At 51.2% G+C, this 25,086-nt stretch overlaps 7 protein-coding genes across 7 annotated transcripts; 3 read left to right on the plus strand and 4 right to left on the minus strand.

The window, feature by feature from the left end:
- Positions 1-968: 968 nt before the first annotated feature.
- TGAM01_v204757 (hypothetical protein) lies at positions 969-9,217 on the plus strand (the record flags this gene model as incomplete). The annotated part of the gene is made up of 7 exons (XM_024549501.1): positions 969-1,683; positions 1,747-1,912; positions 1,968-6,475; positions 6,554-6,605; positions 6,698-8,922; positions 8,994-9,050; positions 9,117-9,217. 7 exons carry the CDS (start codon positions 969-971, stop codon positions 9,215-9,217), a joined length of 7,824 nt encoding a protein of 2,607 aa, XP_024405731.1.
- A 1,118-nt stretch (positions 9,218-10,335) lies between these two features.
- TGAM01_v204758 (iron-dependent peroxidase) lies at positions 10,336-11,304 on the minus strand (the record flags this gene model as incomplete). The annotated part of the gene is made up of 1 exon (XM_018801544.1): positions 10,336-11,304. One exon carries the CDS (start codon positions 11,302-11,304, stop codon positions 10,336-10,338), a length of 969 nt encoding a protein of 322 aa, XP_018665337.1.
- Positions 11,305-12,215: 911 nt separating this feature from the next.
- On the minus strand, positions 12,216-14,731 carry TGAM01_v204759 (catalase; the record flags this gene model as incomplete). The annotated part of the gene is made up of 11 exons (XM_018801543.1): positions 12,216-12,289; positions 12,385-12,798; positions 12,892-12,976; positions 13,087-13,374; positions 13,505-13,628; positions 13,730-13,737; positions 13,827-13,919; positions 14,053-14,263; positions 14,344-14,367; positions 14,458-14,590; positions 14,704-14,731. 11 exons carry the CDS (start codon positions 14,729-14,731, stop codon positions 12,216-12,218), a joined length of 1,482 nt encoding a protein of 493 aa, XP_018665336.1.
- Positions 14,732-15,407: 676 nt separating this feature from the next.
- Positions 15,408-16,058, minus strand: TGAM01_v204760 (hypothetical protein; the record flags this gene model as incomplete). The annotated part of the gene is made up of 1 exon (XM_018801542.1): positions 15,408-16,058. The coding sequence occupies one exon, from the start codon at positions 16,056-16,058 to the stop codon at positions 15,408-15,410; it is 651 nt and encodes a 216-aa protein (XP_018665335.1).
- A 329-nt stretch (positions 16,059-16,387) lies between these two features.
- On the plus strand, positions 16,388-18,139 carry TGAM01_v204761 (hypothetical protein; the record flags this gene model as incomplete). The annotated part of the gene is made up of 1 exon (XM_018801541.2): positions 16,388-18,139. One exon carries the CDS (start codon positions 16,388-16,390, stop codon positions 18,137-18,139), a length of 1,752 nt encoding a protein of 583 aa, XP_018665334.2.
- Positions 18,140-21,735: 3,596 nt separating this feature from the next.
- Positions 21,736-23,300, plus strand: TGAM01_v204762 (hypothetical protein; the record flags this gene model as incomplete). The annotated part of the gene is made up of 2 exons (XM_018801540.1): positions 21,736-22,361; positions 22,427-23,300. The coding sequence occupies 2 exons, from the start codon at positions 21,736-21,738 to the stop codon at positions 23,298-23,300; spliced, it is 1,500 nt and encodes a 499-aa protein (XP_018665333.1).
- Positions 23,301-23,620: 320 nt separating this feature from the next.
- TGAM01_v204763 (hypothetical protein) lies at positions 23,621-24,772 on the minus strand (the record flags this gene model as incomplete). Its single annotated transcript, XM_018801539.1, has 1 exon — positions 23,621-24,772. The coding sequence occupies one exon, from the start codon at positions 24,770-24,772 to the stop codon at positions 23,621-23,623; it is 1,152 nt and encodes a 383-aa protein (XP_018665332.1).
- Positions 24,773-25,086: the final 314 nt, after the last annotated feature.

The following is a 25,086-nucleotide window of genomic DNA, read 5'->3' on the forward strand; positions in this document are numbered from 1 at the left end:
AAATACATTGATGTCACTTCGTTACCTCAAGCCTAATCCCAAGTTTACGTCCGAGCCCAAACCGAGACCCAAGGCAAACACCCGGGAGGGCGTGGAGCCTTGCGTCCAATCACTCTTCTACCTTCTATTGTGGTTGGCGGCTCTCTGAATCCTCTATCTTCTGGAAGATGCAGATTCGTACTCATCAAGCAGACTCTTTGTATCAACACACGTGTAACTACTAATACCGCTAACCATACACACTCAATCTGATATTAGCATATGTACCTACCTAGTAGCACAGCCTACTAGGATCTAATCACGGCATCGCAGTCGATTAGCCTCAACACATCTCTCTAACACCGAGAGCAACCCGTCGGCCAGAGGGCATCGACGGTAGCATTCGGCTATATCGACAGCTGTACTATCTTTGTGTTCCACCGTCATCATTAACCTAGGAAACGAAAAAAAGGATTTCCACCATCATCAGTGTTGCCTCCAGCACTTATCAATCCGTGCCATACCCATCGGGCACTGGCCTCACCGGAAGCGCCCGATCCAGCGCTGCCGCCGCAGGTACTGCGCTAACAGAGGTAAGGCAACACCCCACCACAGCTGCCCGCTACCACGCTGGGGCCTAGTTATAGCTACCCCTCGCCTTGGTCCCACACAAGCACCGCGTCCCTCCAATGCTGCTTCTCCGAATCCTGACTTCATCGCGAGTCGACACCACTTTTTTTTCGGCGTCTCATCTGCATCTGCATCAGCATCACTCTGCCCGTCTAGCTTCTACTCCCCTTGTCCTTGTCCGCCAGCATCGCCGCAGTTGCCTTCAGCTTGTTACTGCACCACAGCCTTCGCTCTGCGCACGGCGGCTTTGCAACCACACATGTTAATTCTCTATAGCTGCCGCCCAGACGGCCCTCGCGTCGCCGTGACGTCTTTGGACCTCGACGCTTCGTGCTGCCACCATCACCCTCATCGGCGAGATGGAGACCGTCCCAGAGACCTCCGAGATCCAGATTGCCAAGAGCTCTCCTGAGCCGAGCTCGACCCGGCCGAATCCCTTTGACGATAGCGACGTTTCGTCTCGCAAACGCCGGCGCACCTCAGCCTCGGGCTCGCCTTCGGCCTCTATCGACACAGGCCTGCACCGCTCAGAATCCGGCTCGAGCCCGTTCTCTACCGTCAACACCAGCGTCACTGCCTTGGATGACAAGATAAAGGTCGACCGGGGCTCCCAGCAGCCTCGAACGCCGCCTCAGGCTGCGATTTCGCCAGCCTTCTCCCCCGAGCCACCAACGTCCAGCCGAGTGACTATCAATCTAAGAAATGCACCCTACAGCGATTCCACTGCCTCTCCCTCCGCCCCGCAGTACTTTTCTCCTTCGAAAGTCCGAATACAAACTCCCGAGGAGGACCAGGTCCAGAAGAGCATCGAGGAAGAAGCCGACCTTGGCCTAGCTCTCAATGCCAATGGAGATCTGGGGCTCGCGCATGCCTCGCCTGTAGCGTCTCCAAGCCCGCCTGTTGAAGTCATCACCATACAAGAAGACGATAGCGTGGCAGAGGAGGTTGAACTCGTCTTTGACCAATCCCTCCTAGACGGTCCCATCGCAGATCCTACAGTGGAATTTCCCTACAGCAATACGCAGAATACGCTAATGGAAACATCGTCTCGCCTTCAAAATTACTTATCATCTCGTAAGCATCCCAATGTATCATGGAGTTTGTAATGACAGGGCGCTAACAGTCTTTTTCATGCAGAGCCATCTCCAGATCCAGCTGCCATTGAACAGATTCGAGAATGGTTAGACAAGTTTCTCACATTTGCCAAGCAAAGCAACCCGCAAGTTGTACTCGATTCTCTTCGAAGCAATAAATCTTTCTGGTCCTCTTTTCCAAACATCATCGATGCTACGATAAACAGACAGTATGTCTCAAGTTGTAACTGTGGAGTTTCAAATCTGATCTAACAACCGTTCTAGAAATGGCCTCTCAACTTTGCCGGGGGCGCAAGTCACGCGGGTAGCTGTGCTTGGCCTTTATCACACGTTCTTGGCTTTCACAGCGCACCTCTTACTACTCGACTCTCAGTCTATCCAAGAATGGCAATCTCATATTCAGCCCGACCCCGATGGCCCGCTGTTGTTCGCTCCCGACTATCTTCATCAGCTGTATAGGCTGAAGCAATACCATGAGCAGCTTAGAGGCGGCGACTTCTCCGATTTTCCTCTTAATTCGCCTGGCTATATGAACGTTGGAGCATACTTTATACGCCAGCTGCAAGCCTTCCTTGGAGGCAGCATCGAATTTCTCGGTAGCTACGCGACGGCGCTTACTGCGGTTGTATCAGTAGTCCCGAGATTGGTTGATGTTCTTGCGCCTGTAGCGCAAGTACTGGTTTTCTGTCTGCATGAACCCGCCGATCCTGTAGGCTTGGCCTCACAGGGACAGCTAAGAAACATTTATGAGCTCTGGAAATCTCTCTCCTCGCTCCTGGGTGTAATCATTGACAAACATGTCGGCCATTTAACCAAGGACCGGGCCGCTTCGTTAATAGATGCTCTCAGTGAGATGCTCAGAATCTGTTTGCCATGCGGCCACGATGAGACCAACAGGCTGCTCGAGGACCATAAAGCAGAATACCCAGATCTCGTAGCATCGGGAGAACAAAGCTTTTCAACGTCGCTGACTGTCTATGCCATCATGTGGGAGTGGAAAACGGACATGCTTGCGCGATTGATTCGTTCAACTCAAATGCAGCTGCGAGTGATGGCCATTGAAATAATGAGCACCGAGCTCATTGCTAGTTGGAGAAGAACCAGTAACCGCGAGATGGGCCCGCAAGATCCTTTCCTCAGTCACCAAGGCCGCTACTTGCTTCGGATAAACCTAGTGGATTACCTCACTGGTTCAAACTGTCATCCTGAACTCGTGTCCGGGAGCAGTAATATCCTTGGATTCCTGGTAGTGACCAACATGTACAGTGCAACGCATTCCGATCGTTTGTGGCAGGGCATCACACAGAGTCAAGATCCCAGGGCTGCAAAAGCTCTCACCGAGCTAAACAGTTCAATCACCAATCTGCTTGATTACAATGCGCTCTTGTCTCTTTGTGAGAAGTTCCAAACACTTCCAATCCAAGACTTCAATTCATCGACAATATTCTTCTGCAGCTATGTGCTCAAGGAGCTGATCTCGAGATGCCAAAGAGATGGGATAACCCCTGGATTGCTTCCATATGAACTCTGTCTCAGGCTGCTGAAGGAGTCGTCAATATGCAAGCCAGATTCTCAGTCGCTCTATCTGGAAATTCAAATCGAAGCCATGGCAAGATTGGACAATCTGGTGACATTTGGCATGGACGATGAGGACCGTAAAAAACTATACTCCTCCTGTGTTGAAGACCTGGCGGCAAACTCTCCCACTGCAATGGGCAGTCTATGCTGTTTACTAATCGCTATGAAGGGGAATGTGGCAAACGAGCTGACTGTACTCATAGAGCAGTTTGGTTTGGCGAGGCTACTTATCGAAGAGCTGGCGCATACTATCGATGTGGGCAAGGCTGCCGGCATGGCTGTGGTGTTCTCTGGGGCCTCGAGCCGATCAAGAAGAGAATTCATTACAAAAATCATTTATCATCGACCAGATGCAATTTCTGGAGACTTGGGAAAGAAACTCTGGGATCTCTTGGTTGGGACGGCTTGTCTGGGCGACGAGGACAGAAACTCAGGCTGGGAAATCATCATGGCGTTCGACCGTGAGACGGCAGCCAGAAATCCGTTTCTGCAATCATGTTACGCCCTGTACTTGCCCAGTCTTCCTCCTTCTTGCTTTTGCAGGGGAATGCTCAATTGCGTCATTGCACAGGTCTTTTACGCGGTCAACGACAATGCTGTTGACTGTGCTCTCGATGACCAGCGGGATGTAGTACAGAGCGGCCTGGAACAGCTTTGGCGAATTATCTTGGGTGCCGATGATGCTGAGAATGCCAGCATTGGCATCAAAGCCTTGGCCGTTGACGTTTATTTGGAAAGCAGAGCGATTTTAACATATCCCTTCAATCGGGCCCGCCAAATTCACTCGTCCTTTGTCGACCGCTGCTTGGGCCAGTTAAAAGATGCCGCAAGGAAGATCAAGGCGTCAAGCGACGGGATATCAAGCGGTGAGGATGAACCAATGGTTATTGTGACAAGTGAGGACGAAATCCACGAGCAAGAGCGCATCTTCACCCGAACCCTGCAGCTTCTTGGGCTCTTCGTGGAAACTCACTATACAAAGCCTGCACTGTGTGCTCCCGATTTCCGACCGTTTGTCAACCAAGATCCAAACGAAGTTCAGGGAGATTTAACGACGCTCCAATATCAGACTTTTAACGATGGCACAGAAACGGAAATGAAGCCACTGCATATCGGAAAACTCAACACGGCAGCCTCTCTATTATCCAGCTTGAAGCTCGAAACAGGCTTCAGTCACTATCGAGTGTTTTATCAAGGTCAGCAGTTCCTTCCTACCGAGGAAGAAATTTGCAAATCTCTGGAGAGCTTGGAGGTCAACGAAGGCCTAATTCTGGTGAGACGTGAAGAAGACGACTTTGACGCTGTAAATCCGGTCCGAGTCAAACCAGGCTCATCTCCCATCGAGATTCAGATACTGTCTCACTTCCAAGAGCTCTGGATGTATCTAGGCATGGAAGATGCAATCGCCAAAGAAGTCTATAGCCTCCTCGTCCAGCTGCCCACTGACGGCGGAATCATCGACCTTTTTGAGAGCCCAACAGCCACGCACACGGATATTTTCCCACCTGGACAGCCTTACAAATCACTCTATGTCATTCGTGCATTGACTGAATACAATGAATCAATTCGCTTGATAGAATCCAGCGATGAGAAGGGGAGGAAGGCTTTAAGATTCTCCCAGAGCTCATACGAGGAGGCGTTGAGAAGGTCCTATTCTTTGGTCGTGCTGGCCATATCCAATGAGAGTTTTCTGGATCAAATCACCCCCGCGTTGCAGACTGAGCTCATGCAAGCCTTGATGGCAACCTTTGTGCGGCTTCTACAAAACACTTGGGTCCTATCGAGGCAGTCAGTCCAGGATGGAGCTACATACCCGTCTCCAAGTCGTCTCGTCGAGATTTTATCCTACGCTTCGGAATCAACGCAAGAGGGCTCCGAGTCTCTGATCGACGGGTCGATTGCTGCTATATTGCGGCTCTGTCTCGTTCACAACGCTTTCTTGGAAAGAATTGCAAACCTTGACTCTTTCACGGACCTTCTCAAGAGCCTAATACTTTTGGATCCACGCTCAACAGTAAGGAATCGTGTTGTAGAGATGGTAAGGGACGCACTGGAGACAGAAGAGGGCATTCTCGCCCCATCCGAAAGTGACGTTGTCGCATCGTCCTATCCTCTGACGAGATTCGCCTGGTCGACTATTTCAAGCTTCCTTCCTGAAGCAGTCAGTGTTCCTGGCCAATGTCATGAGTTTTTTGGCGGTCTTGAATACCTACTATACAAGTCTTTCCAAGTCATGCCTTCTGAACTGGATACGCCTGCGGTTGCTGCGCAAGTTTGCCAACTGCTGCTCAGCCATGATTCAACCGAGTCGCTCGATGAGCCAGAATCGCAAGATGTCTTGGCAAGTGATCTGTTGTCTATTTTGCTCGGCTGTCTGCAAGTAGATGAAACACTGCCAGCTTCCTCAAGCTTGCCTGATGACATTGTTCAAGACTTGTTTTGGAGACACCTTTTCCCCAAGCTACGAAGTCAACTGGGACAGCCCGAGCAAAGGGTATTATTGAGACCAGAGACTCGACAGAAGCTGTACAGAGCCATTCTGAGACTGGCAGAAAACAATCAAGTCGTGCTCGGCCCGTTACTCAGGTCCCTCAACTCTCTTGTTCCTTACTATTCGGACGAAAGGGAAGGCCATTACATATACGACCTACCCTGCCAATTTAATCGCGAAAAGGCTATCAAGCCCTGCAGCTACGTTGGCTTGCGAAACCTTTCGAATACGTGCTACCTAAACGCACTGGTTACTCAGCTTTTCATGAATACTCAGTTTCGGCAGTTCATCCTCAGCTTGGACATTCCACACAACACCAGTTCCCAACAGCTACTGTTTCACGCACAAAAGCTCCTTGCTTACATGCAAGAAAGCCATTGCCGATTTGTAGATCCCGAACTTTTTGTTTCAAGCATAAGAACGTACGAAGACACCTTCATCGACATAAACAGCCAGATGGATGTGGATGAATTCTACAACCTGTTATTTGATCGGTTGGAAGCGCAGCTGCCGAGGGACGACCAAAGAAGGGAGCTTCGGGGAATATACGGCGGGCAGCTTGTCCAACAAATCAAGTCGCAGGAATGTACACACGTATCCGAACGATTCGAGCCATTCTCTGCCATACAGTGCGATATCAACGGCAAACGCACGCTTCAAGAGAGCCTCGAGGCTTATGTTGGTGGAGAAGTCATGGAAGGTGGTGAGTGAATTAATTCCTGCAGCATTGTCTCGTATAACTTCCCATCTGTACTTGTGCTAATGAAAATGCGGTTTCTAGATAACAGATATAAATGCTCGTCCTGCGATCGTCATGTTGATGCTGTAAAGAGGTGAGTCGAGAGAGAGAGAGACAGCAGTTGATTTTTGTGATTGATTATATGGCTAACGAATGGTTTCCTTTCTTTCTCTTTCTGGTTTGCAGGGCTTGTCTCAAAGATGTACCAGACAATCTAATTTTCCATTTGAAACGATTCGACTTCAGCCTTCGTACATTTCAGCGAAGCAAGATAAACGATTACTTTTCGTTCCCCCGTACGATCGACATGCGACCATACACGATTGACCATCTCAGAGACCCAGCAGCTGATGCGGGGCAAGCGGATATATTCGAGCTCGTGGGCGTTCTTGTGCATTCTGGCACGGCAGAATCGGGCCATTATTATTCTTTCATCCGAGAACGCACATCAACAGATGACCAGCCCCGTTGGTTTGAGTTCAATGACGACAACGTGTCGCTATGGGACTCGCGCAACATGGCGAACCAAACATTTGGAGGCCCTGGCCAACAACCAGTACATGACTCGAACGGGACAGGGTTTGCTAAAAATTATAGCGGATATATGCTCTTCTATCAGCGCTCCTCTTCCCTCGCTGCAGAGCAGCAGCAAGCGGAGTTATCCACAACAACGGGGACTGTCGCCCCCGTGCAGGTCGAAGTTCCCCCAGATCTGAAGGAACACATCCTGCGCGAGAATGCAAACATCCTCAAACGGCACTGCTTGTTCGATCCCAACTATATTGCCTTTGTGGAGAGTTGCTTCGTTCAGGCAAAGTTGCTTGTAAATAATGCGTCGCCCAGTCCATGGCAGCAGCAAAACCAAAATGCACTCTATAATTTACCTCACGGATTGAAAGATTTGGCAATGGAGATGGCTCTAAGTCACTTGGATCAAATAGTGACGCGAATCGAGAATATGCCAGACTTGGAAGAATTCTCAGCAATGATCCGATTGGCTGTTGTTGAATGCGGAGACTGCGCGCTTGCGTTCTTTGAGTATTTCAGTAGGCGCCATGAGGCTTTCAGAATGCTCGCCCAACGTCATCCCGAAGTCGCCGTTCGCAATTATTCTTGCAAACTGCTGTTTCTCGCGATGGAGAAGATTGCCATTGAAATGCCAAATGTGTATGATCCGCTGAGCGCCAACATTATCATCCAGGACGACAGAAGCGACATTGCTGTCGATTCCCCAGCCTCGCGCACCCCGTCGTCTCCAAGGTTCTCCGTCTTGGAAGAGGCAACATCACTCATTGGCTATCTCTGGGGACACTTTCATTTCCATCTACGCTCCTGGGATGAGGTCTTTGGTCTGTTGCTCAGTTTTGCGAAGATGGGCCCACGAGAGGTGGCCCAGCTGTTGGCTAATGATTACCTGCTTAAGCTACTGCGCATCATTGCGGCCGACACAATGACGGAACTGCCACCAAATTATTCAAAGATGCTACAGAACATCTATCGGCGAATGCCACGGCCTCCGCCGTATGCAGCAATCTTGGAGCTCATTGATTATTTGATATCGCAGCTTGAACCCCTCCTAGGCACACCGTACATCGTCGATACACCAGAAGAGCGGCTGAACCGCGATGAGGCACCGTTTCCTTGGACGGCAGATGAGGTTCAGATGATACACAGCCACCCAGAGCGTCAATTGGGCAGCTTTTTTGTCGAAAAACTAATCGCAATTGATCAAGCTCGCCCCACTACCCATAGGATCCTAGGCCGCCTGACGTCGCTCGCGCCTCAGATGGATCTGAGAATCTTGAATAGTCTGCGACGAAAACTAGAGGCGGAGTCGACAATGCAGCCAATGGACCCGTTCCTGCGGGCTGCCGTACAGTATCTGGAATCCACACAGTCGGTTGCTCACAGTCGAAGCATCATACGCTTTATCGCTATGCAGGCCCGGAGCTTACAGAATACCGAACCGGTAGCCTTTTTGGACTTCTTTAGCGCGGCACTCAATCTCAAGAGACCGGATGGCGATGTTGTACGAGCCATTGAACATTGCAGCCTCGAGACACTGCCAGATTGGGTACCTCATCTACTCGCATGCGGAGACGGCGGGGTAAAATACGACACTGTGCGTTTTCTGGATGTCGAGCTCTTTGATCAAGTGTCCAACACATATGATGTGGACGAAGACGAAGTATCGATGCTCGAGAGAAGGGAGAAATTGAGAGAACTTGTCCGGCAAGTAGGCAGAGCCTGCGTGTTTTATCTACGAGACACGCATGTCAGACAACGCAATCCAATTGGACGCGACACTGCTCTTGTGATGGTGCAGGTAACATCCAAATGCACCCCCTACTTTTCCGAGGAGCCAGGGGTAGAGGATGAAGGAAGTATCGAATTCAATAACCTCCAGATCGGTGTGTACTCTTTTCTACACTTTGATCTTTCGGCGCCTCTATTTCCAATGGACCGCTAATACTCAAATTAGACACTGCAAATGCTGTGCGCGCGATGATTGTTGATGAAGTTGAAGATGACAACTCTGGTAAGACCACGCAGTACCATGCTATAGAACCTTGACTGATATCAGATATTTGTCATTTTCTTGAAGACTGGGAGGGCTCTTACATGTCATCAGATCCGCTGGATTGCCAGCCGGACCTGGGTGTTCAGCAAATTGGGGAGCCAGACGAGGCTCTTGCGACAAGATGAAGGTACATACTGCCGCCTTGTTATGGGCAGGCAATGACAAATGACAAGGATGGTTTCAAGAGAGCAACAAGGTTTGGAGTTTGGGAGTTTGGCTGCTAATTATTAGACGTTTGACTTTTTTTTTTTTTTTGTTGTTTCACACATTATCATCCTTTCATGCCCTATCTATCTTTTTATCGAGCGCTGCCGATTGAAAACAAACAAACTGACAAGCATAATCAAAATACGAGTATGTAAGATGGAAAAAGAAAAGAATGGTGGATTTTGCGCATAGCGTCGGAGTGAACAGGCGCAGAGGAACTTGCAGCTCACTATGGAAACAGTGGCATTTCACGAATTACGAAATCAGGGTTATAGGAGAAGGGACTGTTTTATCCGCGGCAATGGGCAGAATAGATCGGTACGAAGCAATGTATACTCAGAAAATTTACGTTTTTTTTCTTCTTCTCGAGTATTTGTCGTTTATAACTGTGCCCTTACTTTCGTTCTTCTGGACTGCTGTGATGAAGTGACGTTGACGGAATACCCACATGAGCATGCGTGGTGTTGCATGATGGTAAGGCTGAGGGGCAGTTAATAGTTTAAGCTTAAATCCGATGATCTTTTTAGGATAGCAAAAAAGGGAATAGATCGATCTACCTAAATTAACGAAAGGTTCGGCCCCCTTGTCAAACGGGTAGTGTGAGTTGCAATGGTTGGGCTCTCTTGGCAGGAGAAAGAAGTAAAGAAAAAAAAAGCTGAAGTGTGGGTTTCGGGGCCAAGGATGGGGGCGATGACTCCGAGCGAAGCCCGAGGGTGGTCCGGTTTGCGAGGGAGGGGTGGGTGGAGAGAAAGGGGCTTCGGGGGGGATGCCGGGATTGAAAACGTCATTTGTTAGTTTGGGGATGTGGTCCATCATTTTTACGAGTTTGGGAAGAGGGTTATTGTTTTCTAGAAGTTGTTTGTTGTTTAATAGGGGTTGAGGGGTTGTGGTGTTGTGTGTAAGAGCCTATTGGATGACTAAACAACGACAACTACCTAGTAATAAGCCAATGATACCAAGTAGAAGTGCAGATATCCTGAATCTCAATATGTAGTATATCGTTTATATGTCGTATTTACATGCATAATCACGCTTCTTAGTCTTCACCCAGCCTATCCAACACCGACGCCGGCGGAGCATAAAACGTCGTCCCCGTCAACGCCGTCGAAAAGTCCAAGATGCGGTCGTGCTTGCCCGGCGGATCGCCCACAAACATGCGCTCCAGCATCTTCTCAATGACCCACAGGCGGCGCGAGTAGCCGATGAAGTAGGTGCCGAAGACGCCGGAGCCGGGCGAGCCAAAGGGCATGTTGTCGCGCAGGATGCCGTGCTCGTTGCCGTGCTCGTCCTCGATGGTGGCGAGCGTCTTGTGCGCCTGCTGGTGGCCGTCGGGCTGGTCGTCGAGCTCCATGTTGTCCAGCTTGGTGCGGCCGATGATGGCCTCTTGGGACTCCGTCGAGAGGCCGCCCCAGCCTTTCATGTCGTGGACGTACTTTTGCACGACGACGTAGCTGCCGCCGGCGCAGTTGGAGTCTTCCTCGGCGATGAGCACGGCGTCGGGCACGTCCGGGCCCACGGGGTTGGCGGTGCCGTCGACGAAGCCGAGCAGGTCGCGGGCGTCAAAGTAGCGGAAGCCCTGCGTGTCGTCGACCACCGTAGCCGCGTCGCCGAGCTTGGCCAGCAGCTGGCGCTCAAACTCGAAGCAGATGTCGCGGCGGTCGGAGCGGATGTGGAACAGCAGGTCGCCCGGCGTGGCCACGGCGGTGTGGCGGGCGCCGGAGATGGCGCGGAAGGGCCGCAGCTCGGCGGGGCGGTGGAGGCCGGTGCCCGTGGTGAGGGCGTCCCAGGCGTCGGAGCCGATGCCGACGGCGCAGGAGAAGTGCGAGTTGAGGTCGCGCAGGGAGACGTTTTTGGCGAGGTCGCCGACGGAGGCGAGCACGGAGCGGACGGTCTTGACGGATGAGGGGGAGGAGGGGTTGATGGTGAGGACGAGGAAGGTTGCGGATTTGGTGAGGGATGCCTGGACGGCTTGGTGTTGCTGGGACATTGTTGTGGAGGTGTTCATTGTGAGAGATTTTGGGGTGGTGGTGACGCTGCGGCTGAGCTGGTATGATGAGATTGGTGAGAATCTTTGAGTGCTGCTGTTATGAGATGACGATGAAGATGAAGATGAAGAATATCTTGAGTAGAGCTGAAGCTGAAGCTGAGGCGCGAGAATGCAGAGGCCGTTGCGGCTGTGACTGTGACTGTGACTGAGACCGGCTCGTATAAGTCTCTGGCTGTGCACTTGGAGTTGAAGGGCCCTTGCTGTGATGCGGCTGGCGGTCACATCCATGCCTCGTCTCAGCACGACGTGAGAATGAAAAGATGAAAAGATGAAAAGATGATGTGAGGATATAAACTAGAAAAAAGAATGAAAAAGGAGGATGAGGAAGAACAGGGATTTTGCTTATGTAGCTCAATTGAGGTAGCTTCAATTGGTAGCTCTGAGCTGTTGTTGATATGAATTGCACGAAGAGAGCTGTAAGTGACGTCAAGCGGAAGCTGCGGGCCCAGCTAAAGCATCCGAAGGGATTCCGAGATTCGGGCGGCCAATGGGAAAGTGGATTTTGGTCAGCGGGGCTGCTATTTCTACCCTGCACGTGGGCCTGTGATTTGGTTTCTTATAGGAACCTAAAGTGTATGTGAGTTTTTTTTTGTGTATGAATGAGGAAATGGTTGATTGAAATTGCTGGACAGTAATGATGTAGATAGAGATAGAGGAGAAGATCAAATGTGCAGCTGCTTTTTAAAGTAACGTTTTATTTTAGTTTCTTCTAAATCTTCGTCATTCATTTCCTAGAAAGAATATGTTTTTTCGCCGTCAAAACGTGGCGTTTTGGTACTAACATACAGCTAAGTAATCTGATATGTATATAAAATAGAGATCCTCACAAGTCCTAATCTAAGCGCCCATCATAAGCCATTGAGACGAATTTATGCAGCAACTTTGGCCTCGGTGGCATCGCGGAGACGAGCGCTCAGATCTTTGTCGACGTAGGAAAAGTACTCTATCGAAATGGTATTAGCAAGAATTTCAAAAGTTGCAATTGGTAAAGGATAGAGATAGATTTGTTATTTGAATGGAATAGGGTTAAAAACTTACCATAGACTCGGCTGCGGATAGTAGCATTCTTCGCACCAGACAAGTGCCCAGCAAGATTGCTAATGAACCTGTCCTGGTGGCCCTCCTGCTGTCCAAGGACATTCCACAGCGCAGTAGCCTGCTCATAGTCCTCAGGCGCCATCTGGCTGGTGAAGCTGCTCACCTCACTAGCCCACTTCTCATGCTCCGTGATGGTGGAGGCCACCTTGCCCGCATTCTTGAACGTCGTGGGCTTAAGCGAGGCGTTGACATAGTTGGGGTCGGCGCCGTAGTTGTCTGAAAAGTTCATGTAACCATCCCGCTGGTAAGGGGCGTAGACGGGGACCTTGGCGCGGTTGGTGGGCAGTTGCTGGTAGTTGACGCCGAGACGGTATCGGGCAGCGTCGGGGTAGGCAAACATGCGAGCTTGCAGCACTATTTTGAAACGATATGAAATTAGTAAAGCTTCGCTTATTGACTTGATTTTGCAGTTTCTCATATGCCGAGATAAGAAGGATGGCGACATACTGGGATCAGCAGAAGGGGCAATGCCGGGCACCATGGTGGATGGCGAAAAGGCTGCCTGCTCGATATCGGTAAAGTAGTTTTGGGGCTATTTTGCTTCGGTTAGAAGATAAAAGAAAAAAAAAAAAACAGGAAAACACCCCCCTTCCTATCACGAATGGAGTATAGAGAGATGGGGGGGAAGAGGCAAAAGCTCACGTTGCGGTTCATCGTCAACTGACCAATCTGGCGCAGCGGATAGTCCTTGTGAGGCCAGACCTTGGTCATGTCGAAGACGTTCCACTTGTACGTCTCCGCATCCTTGGGCTCCATCACCTGGACAAAGACATCCCACCTGGGGTAGTTGCCCTGCTCGATAGCCTCGAACAGGTCCTGCGTCAGGAAGTCGGGGTTTTCGCCGGCCACCTTTGTGGCGGTTTGGGCGTCGAAGTTCTTGGTGCCGCCCTGGGCCTTGAGGTGGAGCTTGACATACTTGAAGCTGCCGTCCTGTTTTGTGAAGCCAATTGGTTAGAATCTGAGCACAATAGATGGCTGATGCCTGCTCCCTGCTCCCTGCATAAACAAGTTTCAAAAGGAGGGGGGACGCCCGGGGAGGGGGGGGAAAAGAGTCCTTTACCTCTTTGGTGAACTTGTATGTGTGGCCACTGTACGCGTTGATGTGCCGCAGTGAGGCTGGGGTGCCTCGGTCGTTGAAGAGGTGCATCAGCGCGTGGATACCCTCCGGGTTGCCCAGGTGGAAGCTGTAAACACCATCACGTTAGACATGCAGTTCGGTAGCTTCTCCTCTTTTTTTTTTTGACAGACGGGTCGGTTGCCTGTTTTCAAAACGACTAGTACTTACTCCCAAAACTAAGACAGGCAGATATACATGTTAGCGTTGTAGCTCTCTCTTCGTATCAAATAACTGTGGGAACTGCTAATGATAAACTGCCACGTACCATGTCCGAGTCGGCCAAGTTCGTTTGAGGATTACGCTTGTGAGAGCGGTTAAGCGAAGGGAATTTGATGGGGTCCCTCACAAAGAAGACGGGCTAATTATGTCCTCGCCGCGTTAGCAATTTCTCACGGGGGAAAAAAAAAAAAGGCCTCACCCCCTGCCCACCACGTTACAGTTGAGCCGTTAGTGGGGGGGGGAAGGGATTTATGGGCTTCAGTTCAGCTCACAATGTTGTTGCAGACAAAGTCCTGGTTGCCTTCGTCCGTGTAAATCTTCATGCCCCAGCCGTGGACGTCGCGGGTCGTGTCGGCAGAGCCTCGCTCGGGGCCGACGGTAGAGATACGGAGCAGCACATCGGACTTTTTGCCGACGGTGTTGAGGAAGCTCGCTGAGGTGATGTCTGAGCAGTCATGTGTACATTCGAATTCACCATAAGCGCTATGAAATTAGACGCGTATGTTAATTATTGTTTCGAGGTCGCTTTGTATTGTTATATTCGAGCGTGTGGATCGGCTTACCCGGCGGCTTTGGCATGGACAACACTAGAAGAATGGAGAAAATCATCGTGTTAGTTGATTATTTGGCATCTCAAAAGCGAGTTAGAAGGACCTGTGTGCAAGTTTATCTCATACCGTTCAGGAATTCGTTCGCGGTTAAAGTGGGCCAGTGTCTCAATCAGCTGTGAGTCCTGGAGCAGCACAAGTCCGCCAACGCCCGGGCCATTGCGGACTTGAACGCTGGTGGTAGGATCGGGGTACGGGCAACCTGAGGATTGAAATTATGTAAGTCGAATAGTTCTCCCACTGCTATCAGATGGGGGGAAGCATAGGGTTGATTGGTTGGTTAAGGGGTGAAGGCGAATTGGGTGGGTGGCTTACCCTCGGCACTGGTGTAAAAGGAAGGCATTGTGAGTTGTGAGGATGGTATTATGAGACGGGTAGGTAGTCTTTGACAAAGTAGTAAGAATGGGGAGGGAGGGATGATGAGATGTGGCAATGTGTCTGGGGATGATTGGATTGATATACTTGTGACAAGTTGCTCCCTTCCACCCCCTTTACCTCTCGTCGTTGCTCGGCATTTGGATTTTTATCAAGTCTACATGCTTAATCTAGGATATCGTCTGGCACGACGCTGTACTCTGTAATACGCCATACGCTATAGGCTTCGTGTCAGTCTTGATATCAAATTTTCACAATGACGCAGCTAAAGGCTTAGCTACGGATGGCCGACCCCGAGCTCCATCCGAAGACCATCCACAGGGTCCAAGCGACTCCAACAGTACTCCAAGCCACTTCATTCAGTACATTTCGAAGCGAGCTTGAAAATTAAGCGAAGGAAGATGTTGATTCCTTGATTGTACTATCTTGATGCCCAACGATCAACTATACAACTTCACCAAGTATCATCGCTTCGCCACCTGCATGCAGCTCAAGGTTTCACCAGCTTCCAGCTAATGCCCATCCATTTGCCTAATACCCGTAGTGTCAACAATCCCTGCACGCCCGTCTCTATCCTATCAAGATGCCTCCAGCTGACATGCAGGCATCTTCATCACGACCACGCCCGGTAACCCCCTTCGATATCAATCAATCTTGCCTTGCGAGCTGAAGACCAGCCAGGGTCCTGCTGGATTCGGAATTCGGCAATGTCTCCTACGCGGCGCCAGGTTCGTCGAGCCAACCAGAGTCAAGTAGAGCCCACCGTTAACCCCGAGCCAACAGCCGCAGCGAGGACCAGAAGACAGCTGTGGCAAATGGCCAGCCGCGGCCTGTGATTGGACGCAATCGAGCCTCTCCCGGAGGGCTCCGCCGACACGCACGCCGAACCGCCGGGCGATTCCTGACAGGGGTCTAGAACTGCCAATGGAAGACCAGGGCAAAGCTTCAGGGCTAGGCTCAGTGACGTACCGCGCAATGGCTGTCGGGAAAGCCCCCACTCTCCGGCTGAGGCTGGGCCCCACCGCGGCTTTTGGCTGTGGCTTGATGCCGAGAATCGGGCGCTCAGCCTTGCTGTGGAGCTGCCTTCGGTCTAGCCTCGTTCGAAGCTTTGCCAAAGCTCGGCGTCTTGTTCCGTGTCGTTGAAGCTCTTCATTCGCTGGGGGAGGATCGGGCGTCGGAAGCTTTGGAGTTTCATGCAGGATTGCGGGCTGGAGCTGCTGAAGTTCCGCGTAAAACCTGGAATGATGACGATCGGGTGAGGGTTTCTCGGTTACGGGGGATGCAGGGGGAGGCATTTTCTCTGGAGGGACACCGAGTAGCCGAGAGGGAGCAGCTCGAGATATGGCCTTCCTTTGGGAAATATATAAGAAGGAGACGATGGACGGACTTGAAATCGAAATATCATCAGCATCATCATCACAATACTTCAGCATCACTCAACAAAGCATCGCCAATACAATTCATCTCTTTCAATATACAAACCAACATCAACAACAATCAAATCATACTTGACATTAAACTCATATCATACACTGTGATACAAGTTTCACTCAGTGATTTATACAACCTCACTCTCCTCATCTTCAACCTTGACCAATAATCTCAACTTGTTGAAACATTCATCATGGCTATCACTGTCCCCATCAACTCCGGTGACCACTTCGACTTCATCGTCGTCGGTGGAGGCACCGCCGGTAACACCGTCGCCGGCCGTCTCGCTGAGAACCCCAACGTGCGCATCCTCATCGTCGAGGCCGGCGTTGCCAACCCCGAGCAGCTCAACGAGGTCATGACGCCCTCCAACGCCATGAACCTCCGCGGCAGCAAGCACGACTGGGCCTACAAGACCACCATAGTCAAGCGGGACGACTACGAGCGCATCGAGAAGCCAAACACCCGCGGCAAGATCCTCGGCGGCAGCTCCTCGCTCAACTACTTCACCTGGATCCCCGGCTGCAAGCCCACGTTTGACATGTGGGCCGAGTACGGCGGCGAGGAATGGACCTGGGACCCCCTCGTCCCCTATCTTCGCAAGTCCGTCACCTACCACGACGACGAGGGCCTCTACGACAAGTCGCTCGCCAAGATTGGCGGCGGCGGCCCCGTCCACATCTCCCACGCGGAGCTGCTCCCTGAAATGGCTCCCTTCCGCGATGCCCTGACCAAGGCGTGGGTGTCCATGGGCGAGCCCCTGACGGAGAACATCTACGACGGCGAGATGATTGGCCTGTACCACTGCGCCGACACCATCTACAAGGGGCGCCGCCAGGGCAGCTTCCTGTTCCTCAAGAACAAGCCCAACATCACTGTTGTCACCGAGGCCATGAGCAAGAAGCTGCTCATCGACTATGCCTCCCGCACTTGTAGTGGAGTCACTGTCGTCCTCGGCAACGGCCAGGAGATGAGCTTCTACGCCGACCGCGAGGTCATCCTGTCCCAGGGCGTCTACGAATCCCCCAAGCTGCTCATGCTTAGTGGTATTGGCCCCGCGCGCGAGCTGGCCAAGCACAACATCGAATGCATCGTCGACTCGCGCCACGTCGGCCAGAACCTGGTGGACCACCCGGCCGTGCCCTTTGTGCTCAAGGTCAAGGACGAGTTCGGCATGGACAACACCATCCTGCGCAAGAACGAGCTCAACGCCCAGGTCCACGCCGCCTACGACAAGGACCACTCGGGCCCCGTCGGCTCGGGCTTCCTCGAGATGGTCGGCTTCCCCCGCATCGACAAGTACCTCGCCAAGGACCCCGTCTACAGCGCCGCCGTCAAGGCCAACGGCGGCAAGGATCCCCTGTGCCCCGACGGCCAGCCTCACTTCGAGCTGGACTTTGTGTCCATCTTTGGCAGCGCCTTCCAGTGGCACTATCCCACGCCCAAGGCCGGCGCCCACACCACCGTCGTCGTCGACCTGGTGCGCCCCATCTCCAAGCCCGGCGAAGTTACTCTCACTGGCCCCAGCTACCTGGACCAGCCCGGCATCAACCTCAACTTCTTCGAGAGCGAGCTCGACATCATCGCCATGCGCGAGGGCATCCGCTTCAGCTACGACCTGCTGACCAAGGGCGAGGGCTTCAAGGACCTCGTCGTGCAGGAGTACCCCTGGGACATGCCCCTCGACGACGACGAGCAGATGCGCCGCGTCGTGCTCGACCGCTGCCAGACCGCCTTCCACCCTTGCGGCAGCGCGCGGCTGTCCAAGAACATTGAGCAGGGCGTCGTCGACCCGGCCCTCAAGGTCCACGGCGTCAAGAACCTGCGAGTCATTGATGCCTCTGTCATGCCTGTCATTCCCGACTGCCGTATCCAGAACTCTGTCTACATGGTTGGCGAGAAGGGAGCCGACCTGATCAAGGCTGAGCACAAGGACCTGTACTAGGCAGACACTATATCCCGTCTCCCCTTGACCCTTGGATAGCCCACACACACACTCACACACACTCACACACACTCACACACACTCACACACACTCACACACACTCATTCAACTTTTATCAACTATTGATTTGGTTTTAATTGGGGGGTGTATGGGAATCAAAAGGATACAGGAGACACCACACTACGCCACAACTAGATATCTCTAATGTGATGGATGCGATGGATTTCATATTTGTACTTTAGATTGTTTGGCAGCGAGTTCGTTATTAATTGAGATGATGCAAAAAAATACCTCTGATTGTTCCACAGTGATGTCCACTACGATGAAGCCATCTATCCACTATCGAAGAGTGGCTTTTGAAATTTTCAGCTGGGATGAAAAGTTCAGCTGGGAGAATTAAGGGGCTGGCTTTGAGGAGAGTAACTAATCACTCGCTCGGCAAAACTAACAAATAGAATGAGTCTTTCTTCTTCACTGCCGACAAATGAAGAGACTATTTTCATTACAAACAGAAACATGGTTACCGAATAATCAGGTTAGATTATTCTTCTTTGAGCTAAATGCCATCATCTCATCGATGAAAATATGGAAATTTGCGGATAACTGGCACACAACTTCTCAATAGCACCACTACACAACCAGTATCCGCAGTATAACTCGCTTGAGACGCACATGTTCTTAATTCACATATGTGTATCTCCTGTACGATTACTTACATCTTGATATTCGCCTGCCAGTATCCTAGAGCCTTTTAGTAGGTAGCGGATAACTAATTTATTGTTTAATCTTTACTCCATGGCCGTTGAACATCCGAATTGCAACAGGATGAATGAATAGAGTAAATAAATTGCGGTTCCTGGCCAATGGATTGTAAGTCAACAGTATTCGACGAAAACACACATCATGTCCGCCGTCCAGCCAGCATAGTCATGATCGTGTCTGACAGCTTTCTCGCGTAATACCATATTCCCTCCCAAATTCCGACTTTGGGTACGAGTTATGCCATCTACTATTCAATAGGTAGTAGGGGAAGTGAATTTGGGTACCCAGGATCCTACACCCACAGCCAAAGTCGAGTTTGCGAGGCCAAACGGCAACTCGACTTTGGCTTTGGATGTCTACTTTGAGTGTGAGCAGATAGATATCTTTCATAGGCATTATGCAGCAAAAAAAAATACCCATCTGTTCATCTAAATTCACAGCCAACGTTGAGTCTGCAAGGTCACATCGCAATCAACTCGGGTTTAGCAGTGGGCCTTGACTATAGCTGTGGATGGGGTAAACAGATGGGTAGGTATCTTTGCTGTAAAATATCTAGAGAAACTAGCGGATAAGTACCTACCTTACGTAGGTAGGTAGGTAGTATCTATTTACTTATCTGCTTGCCTAGCTCCACAGGTAAAATCGAGTTATTAAGAATGTAATCCACAACCAAAGTCGGGTTGAGAATCACACTCTCAGCAACCCGACCTCGGCTATAGGCCTTGTAGGATTCTAGGTACCAAGATTCAGTTTTCCCAGGTACCTACTATAGAATAGTACAAAGCACTAAACAAGATACTATGCTCCATATCCAAAGTCGCATTTCGCGAGGGAATGCGGTGCCGCTTAACCTGTAACCAGTTTGCAAGACATGAAAATGTTGAGATACGATCGATACACAAGACGTACGAGTAACAAGCACATGCCTATTACGCCATAGTCTTGGCGAAAGCATTCTTACCCTTGTATATGCACACGTTCCTTTCTGGGTTCTCTGTTTATCTTCAAGCAGCTCCTAGGCAAGCATCTGAAAATGCTAAACAACCCCCCACTATATATTACCAGGAAACTTGCGACTGTTGTCAACAGTTACGCCAGTCAATTAATAACCATTGCTTAGGAAACCAGCAATTAAGCTTTCATCCGTGCATTATACAAGAGGCTGGTATACTACATTTCCCTAGTTGCTGGAGTGATGCGAAAAGTATCATTCAAGCTTTTGCTAGGACGGAGATGCGTCTCCCGCTTCTTCTCAACACCAAGCCGATGGTGTAAGAGGTACGTACCTACAACGAGTGATGATCTAACCTCTTCCTTGCCATGTAGAAACAATGCACTCAAAAAGACACTCACATCCCAGCCCCTTGTTTTTGTTACTAATTCAATTTATTCTTGCCCTTCTATTTCTCCTTCTTCCTGCATTCTTCAAGTAACAGGCCCAAAACAGCAAAAGCACTTTGTCGCTCGGAACATATCCAAAGCAAGGGGTCAGCATAACCTCCGTTCTATTTTTGTAACAACAGGTAGCAATCGTCATGAAATCACATCCCGAAATCTGCAGCCAGATCTGCGTCCTCGTTACATTGCATCAAATACCTCGCACGATCACCTTGTTTCCAAGCGGTAGTAGAGAAAAGCATCCTGCCAAACTTTTACTAGCAAAAACCTTGCCCTTGCGCTTATTGCAAGGTTTTCCTTCACAAGAAAAGAAGAAAGACGCCCCTCGCCTGGCCAATAGCCGTCCACAGCACATGCGGGTTTAAAAATAAACACTCCCCCGTCCGTCTCTTTAGGCGCCCGGTCGGTGACGCGACTGGCGAATCAGACGACGCTCTCCCCACCTTCATGTGCGTGACAGGGGGCCGCTGGAGAAGAGTCGCAGAAACCAGCTTGTAACCGTCATCTGTCACATTTTCGGGCTGGTTTCTGCATGTTGTTGGTTCTAGCAGTGAAGAGGGAATTGCTGCGTTGGCACAAATCAAATGTCTTGGCTTGCCTTTGTTTTGCAGCGTCACACATGCTCGTCATGGCTCCTCTTTCAGCTGCACAATCACTGAAGAGTCTTATACAGTGTCTCTTGAGCACAGTCAGAATCACTCCTTCAAAGTTTCTCGTCCCGGAGTGAGATTCGGCAGACTCCACTCCCGCAGCGGGGCCGTCACCACGCAGCTTCCACGACTCTCTCGCATTGCATGATATGATTCTCTCTGCATGGCGCTTGTGATGCGCAAACTCTCGATACCGGACGCTGACAGACTATAATTGACGATCCATGTAAACAATAAGACTAGATACTAGTAGGGACGATAAATGTGAAAGCCATGGGGGGCAACACACCTGCGTCAAAGTGCCTTTTACGCGCCGACCTTTATGCATGAGCCGGCCTAGCGTGCCGTTTCAACACCTCAAAATAACTCTGTCGCGTGGGGAAATCTCTTGAGGCTCCATATAGGCTTTGGCTTCTGGGGCCCTTCTTCAGGTGACATTGTAGGCCTGTACCTGCTTCTGGGATGTTTGCTTGCCGTTCGATCTTAAGGGGAAATATCGATATAACTTCCCAGCAGGATCCGCTTTCAATCAATCTTGTTCCCATCCCTCTTTTTTCTTTTCCCACGACGTCGGGTCCCGGGCGGCGGCGGGCAGCAATCATACATTAGCAGACTCGCCCTTCTTGTGTTTCGTGGGGTTTGTTTTTGTGAAAGAGGAATGACAAACAATAGGTTGAGCCGGGCTGAGGCAAATCTTGGGGCTGTTATCCTCTCTCTTTTCCAGCAAGCATTGTCGATCGATTCAACTCTCCCTCGTACACACTATCCTTGATTGATGAGTTATCATGGCGCTCAAGGACAGGATCTCCTCTCCCCTCGAGGCGGGCCCGTCGGTCCTCGACGCTCATCACGTCCCTCCTCATCTTGTTCCCGTCCTCGAGTATACGTCGAGCCGGCTGGCTAAGAAGGCCGTCCACCTCACGCTCATTATCGTCCGCAGAGACTACCAGCTGCTCAACACCAACACGGCCTCTTCAACACCGAGAACGCCCCGGACTCCCGCAACGCCTCTATCGCCCCTACTCACCGGCGGCAGCACCGGCAGTCGTCTCGGCCTATCCAGCCCCGTCGTAGCTCTGAAGCATCTCATGCGATCCGCCTCACAGCACGTTGTAGGCTCAGGCCGCTCTGTCCAAAGCCCGAGGAGTGCCGTGCCTCTCATCTCACATCCCTTTGCAGCCAACGAGCTGCCGAGTCCCCGGTTTCGATGGCCGCTGTCGCCTACAACGCCCTTGTCGCCCCCGCCGATGACGCCGTCCACAGCTTCATCGCTGACGACCACCGACAGCAACGGGCCGCCAACCCCGAATTGCACGGGACTTCGTTGTTTCTATTCTGGCGATTTATCCCCAAAGACAGAAAAGATCTTGAAGAGCACTCTCATCAAGGCGGGGAATAAGTTTGGCGTCGGGTAAGCGCATAGAACAGGGCTGAAAGCAGAACAAAGTGATTCATGTATTGACAACTGCAATTCAGGAGCGGATGGCTTGTGCCCTTTACAAGCCCCAGCACCCGCGAGCTTGCAACCCAGCTCTTCCACAGCTCCGTCGTCCAAAACGAGATTCTCTTCTCGTCCGACGGCCTGACTCTGCTGACGCTCGACCGCCTGTACAGCATAAAGAGCGCCCTATCCAGCTACTCCAAGACGGGCTCTGCGCTCATGCTGGAAGACGCCGTCGACGAACTGCGCCGGTTTGTCCTGGCCCACAACGGCCGCCGAGTGACCAGATCAGACCTCCTCCGGTCCTACGACTGGCTCAGTGTCAGCAATTCCGCCACCATAGACCTCGATCGCATGTATCGACGAGCATACGGCGGATACGACCAGACAGGCGGCATCACCGGCATGGCCCCCGAATTAGTCACCAAGCCATTTGTGCTCGATCTGCCGCCGAAGAGCAAATTCGAAGACTGGGAAGATGGAAGCCTCAGCCCCTCGAGCACCATCCTCGACGACGACATCATAGGCGTCGCCGTCACGGCCGTGCCCTTTGTCCGACCACCAACTCCCCGGCGAATTGGCCCAGCCCTGAAGCTGCAAACCGACTTTCCGTCCAAATCCAAGTATCTGGACCTCGGAGACGAAGTGCCCCAGGAAGACGAGGACTCAGAGGACGACGAAGCCCATACCGCACGACCCGTGGACAAAACAGCCGCTGCCATGTGGAACAGCCGCCTCACCATTGACCAGATGCTCAGCTCAAACCAGGACCTGCACTCGCCAGCCGTAGGACCCATGACTCCCCACGCATACGACGACATATCCCCCGTTACGCGCGGAGAATGGGGTTTTCTCATGGGCGGCAATGGGCTGCAAATAGGGAAAACAGCAGCGGTAGAGACGTTTTGATGCTTCGTATGAAGACCTTGATTGTATTGAGTGAATGTGGCATATGATTTTCTTCCCCTTCTCTTCTCTTCTCTTCTTTCTTTCTTTCACATCTCTTCTTCCTTTCATTTCATTACTTTTCTTTCAAACACTTTTTGGCTGTTACATTCTATAAGTTTCTACATTTCATTTTCATACTGGGAAGCGAGGTGAACCGGCGTTTTTGGGTGGCAAAATGGGAGGGTATATTAGAAAGTTTTTCGCACATACGCATGAACAAAAACAATACACAAATTTTGTGAATGCAATTCCGATACACATTGTTCTTTTACTTTGTTTCATCACCAACCGTAACGACTTGAAGCTTCTCTTCGGTTGCTTTTGCCCTTTGCAAAGCTCTCTTCCAGAGCGTCACGCTGACTGGCAACATTCCGCACCAGCTGTTGCAGGCTGTGTTTGCCGCTGTGTATGGCGCGAACGGGGTTGTGTGTCTGCTGCTCGCCGGCGGCTCTGAGCTCTTCGTTGTGTTGATATTCTCGGTCCATGTTGAAGTTGATAACCTTCTTCGCCATCTGTCCGTCTCCTCCTCCTCTTCCAAACAATTCCCGTCTCGCTGCTGCAGAAAGATTCAAGTCATCCGCAACATTGTCTAATGATTCCGTTCTTGTGTCTCTTGAAGCAGCAGCCGCCTGGCCATTGTTCATTTGCTGAGAATAGGCGCCAGGTCCGTATGGGTTCATAGCCTCGCCCGTTTCAAAGAGAGGTTCGTACGCTCCTCCTGTCGTTGCCGCTGGAGCTGATTCTTCCTCGACATGCAAGGAGAAGAGCGACGTCTTTTTCGGTGGCGCCGGTGCCGGTGCCGGTTCAGGCTTTGCCGATGCTGTTTCCTGTGTCGAAGCTACTGTTTTCGCTGCTGATGCTGTAGAAGCCTGGGCTGCCGTACTCCTGATAGTTTTCTTCTTTGTATTCCGAGCGACTGATAGAGGCTTGAACATCAACGGCTTCCCCACGATTTTGACATCTTCCGCAGGCTTCATTGTATCTGGTATTGATGGTTCGGCTGGTCGTTTAGGAGGTGGCAAGCTCAGACCCGATGCGCCATCGATGTTGTTATTAGAGCTGCTTGAAGGTTCTTCGTCCCGACTGAATCCCTTTTCCGTGCTTGTTTTAAGGTTGATGCCCGGTCGACTCGACGACTTGCCAAGTATCGGCTTCCCTGTGTTTTTGGGCGGAGGGAGAAACGAGCTGAATCCGGAAAAGAGGCCACCTCCGCCAGTGCGCGCACGTTTTGCCGGAGGCTCATTGCCATTCGCTGCGCTTGCGTCGCTAGAGGAAGAAACTTGAGGGAGGTTGAGGACGATTTTGCCTGGATTCGACCGGTCGACAACTTTTTGGAACGCTGGTTTCTTTGGCGCAGCGGCCTTTGCAACAGGCTGCGGCGCGTCGACTTCGACATCCGAGGAGTCAGACTCGGAGTAATCGACGAGGCCCATTGTTTAGTAGCGATTTCGAAATTCGATGACGGGCTGAAAGTATTGTATGGGTAGGCGACGGGCTAGGCGTTGGTGTGTCAATTGTATGTAGAAGCCAAAAAAGTGACGATCAAGACGTAGCAGCACTGACGTGAGTTCGAAGGTGCAGTGGATCAATAGCGCAAGTGTTAGCGGTAGATGCGCTAAAGCAGGGGTCCAGCTCATCCGTATCTTATCTGTTGGTTCGAGACCCTTTTAATGCTACCCCACGGCAAGCTGCTTGCAACAGCATCATCGTCTCTGGCTTTGACTTTGCGCCTCCATGGAGCCTTAGC

This window comes from Trichoderma gamsii (assembly GCF_001481775.2).
Source record: "Trichoderma gamsii strain T6085 chromosome Unknown Scaffold_14.2, whole genome shotgun sequence".
NCBI lineage: Eukaryota > Fungi > Ascomycota > Sordariomycetes > Hypocreales > Hypocreaceae > Trichoderma > Trichoderma gamsii.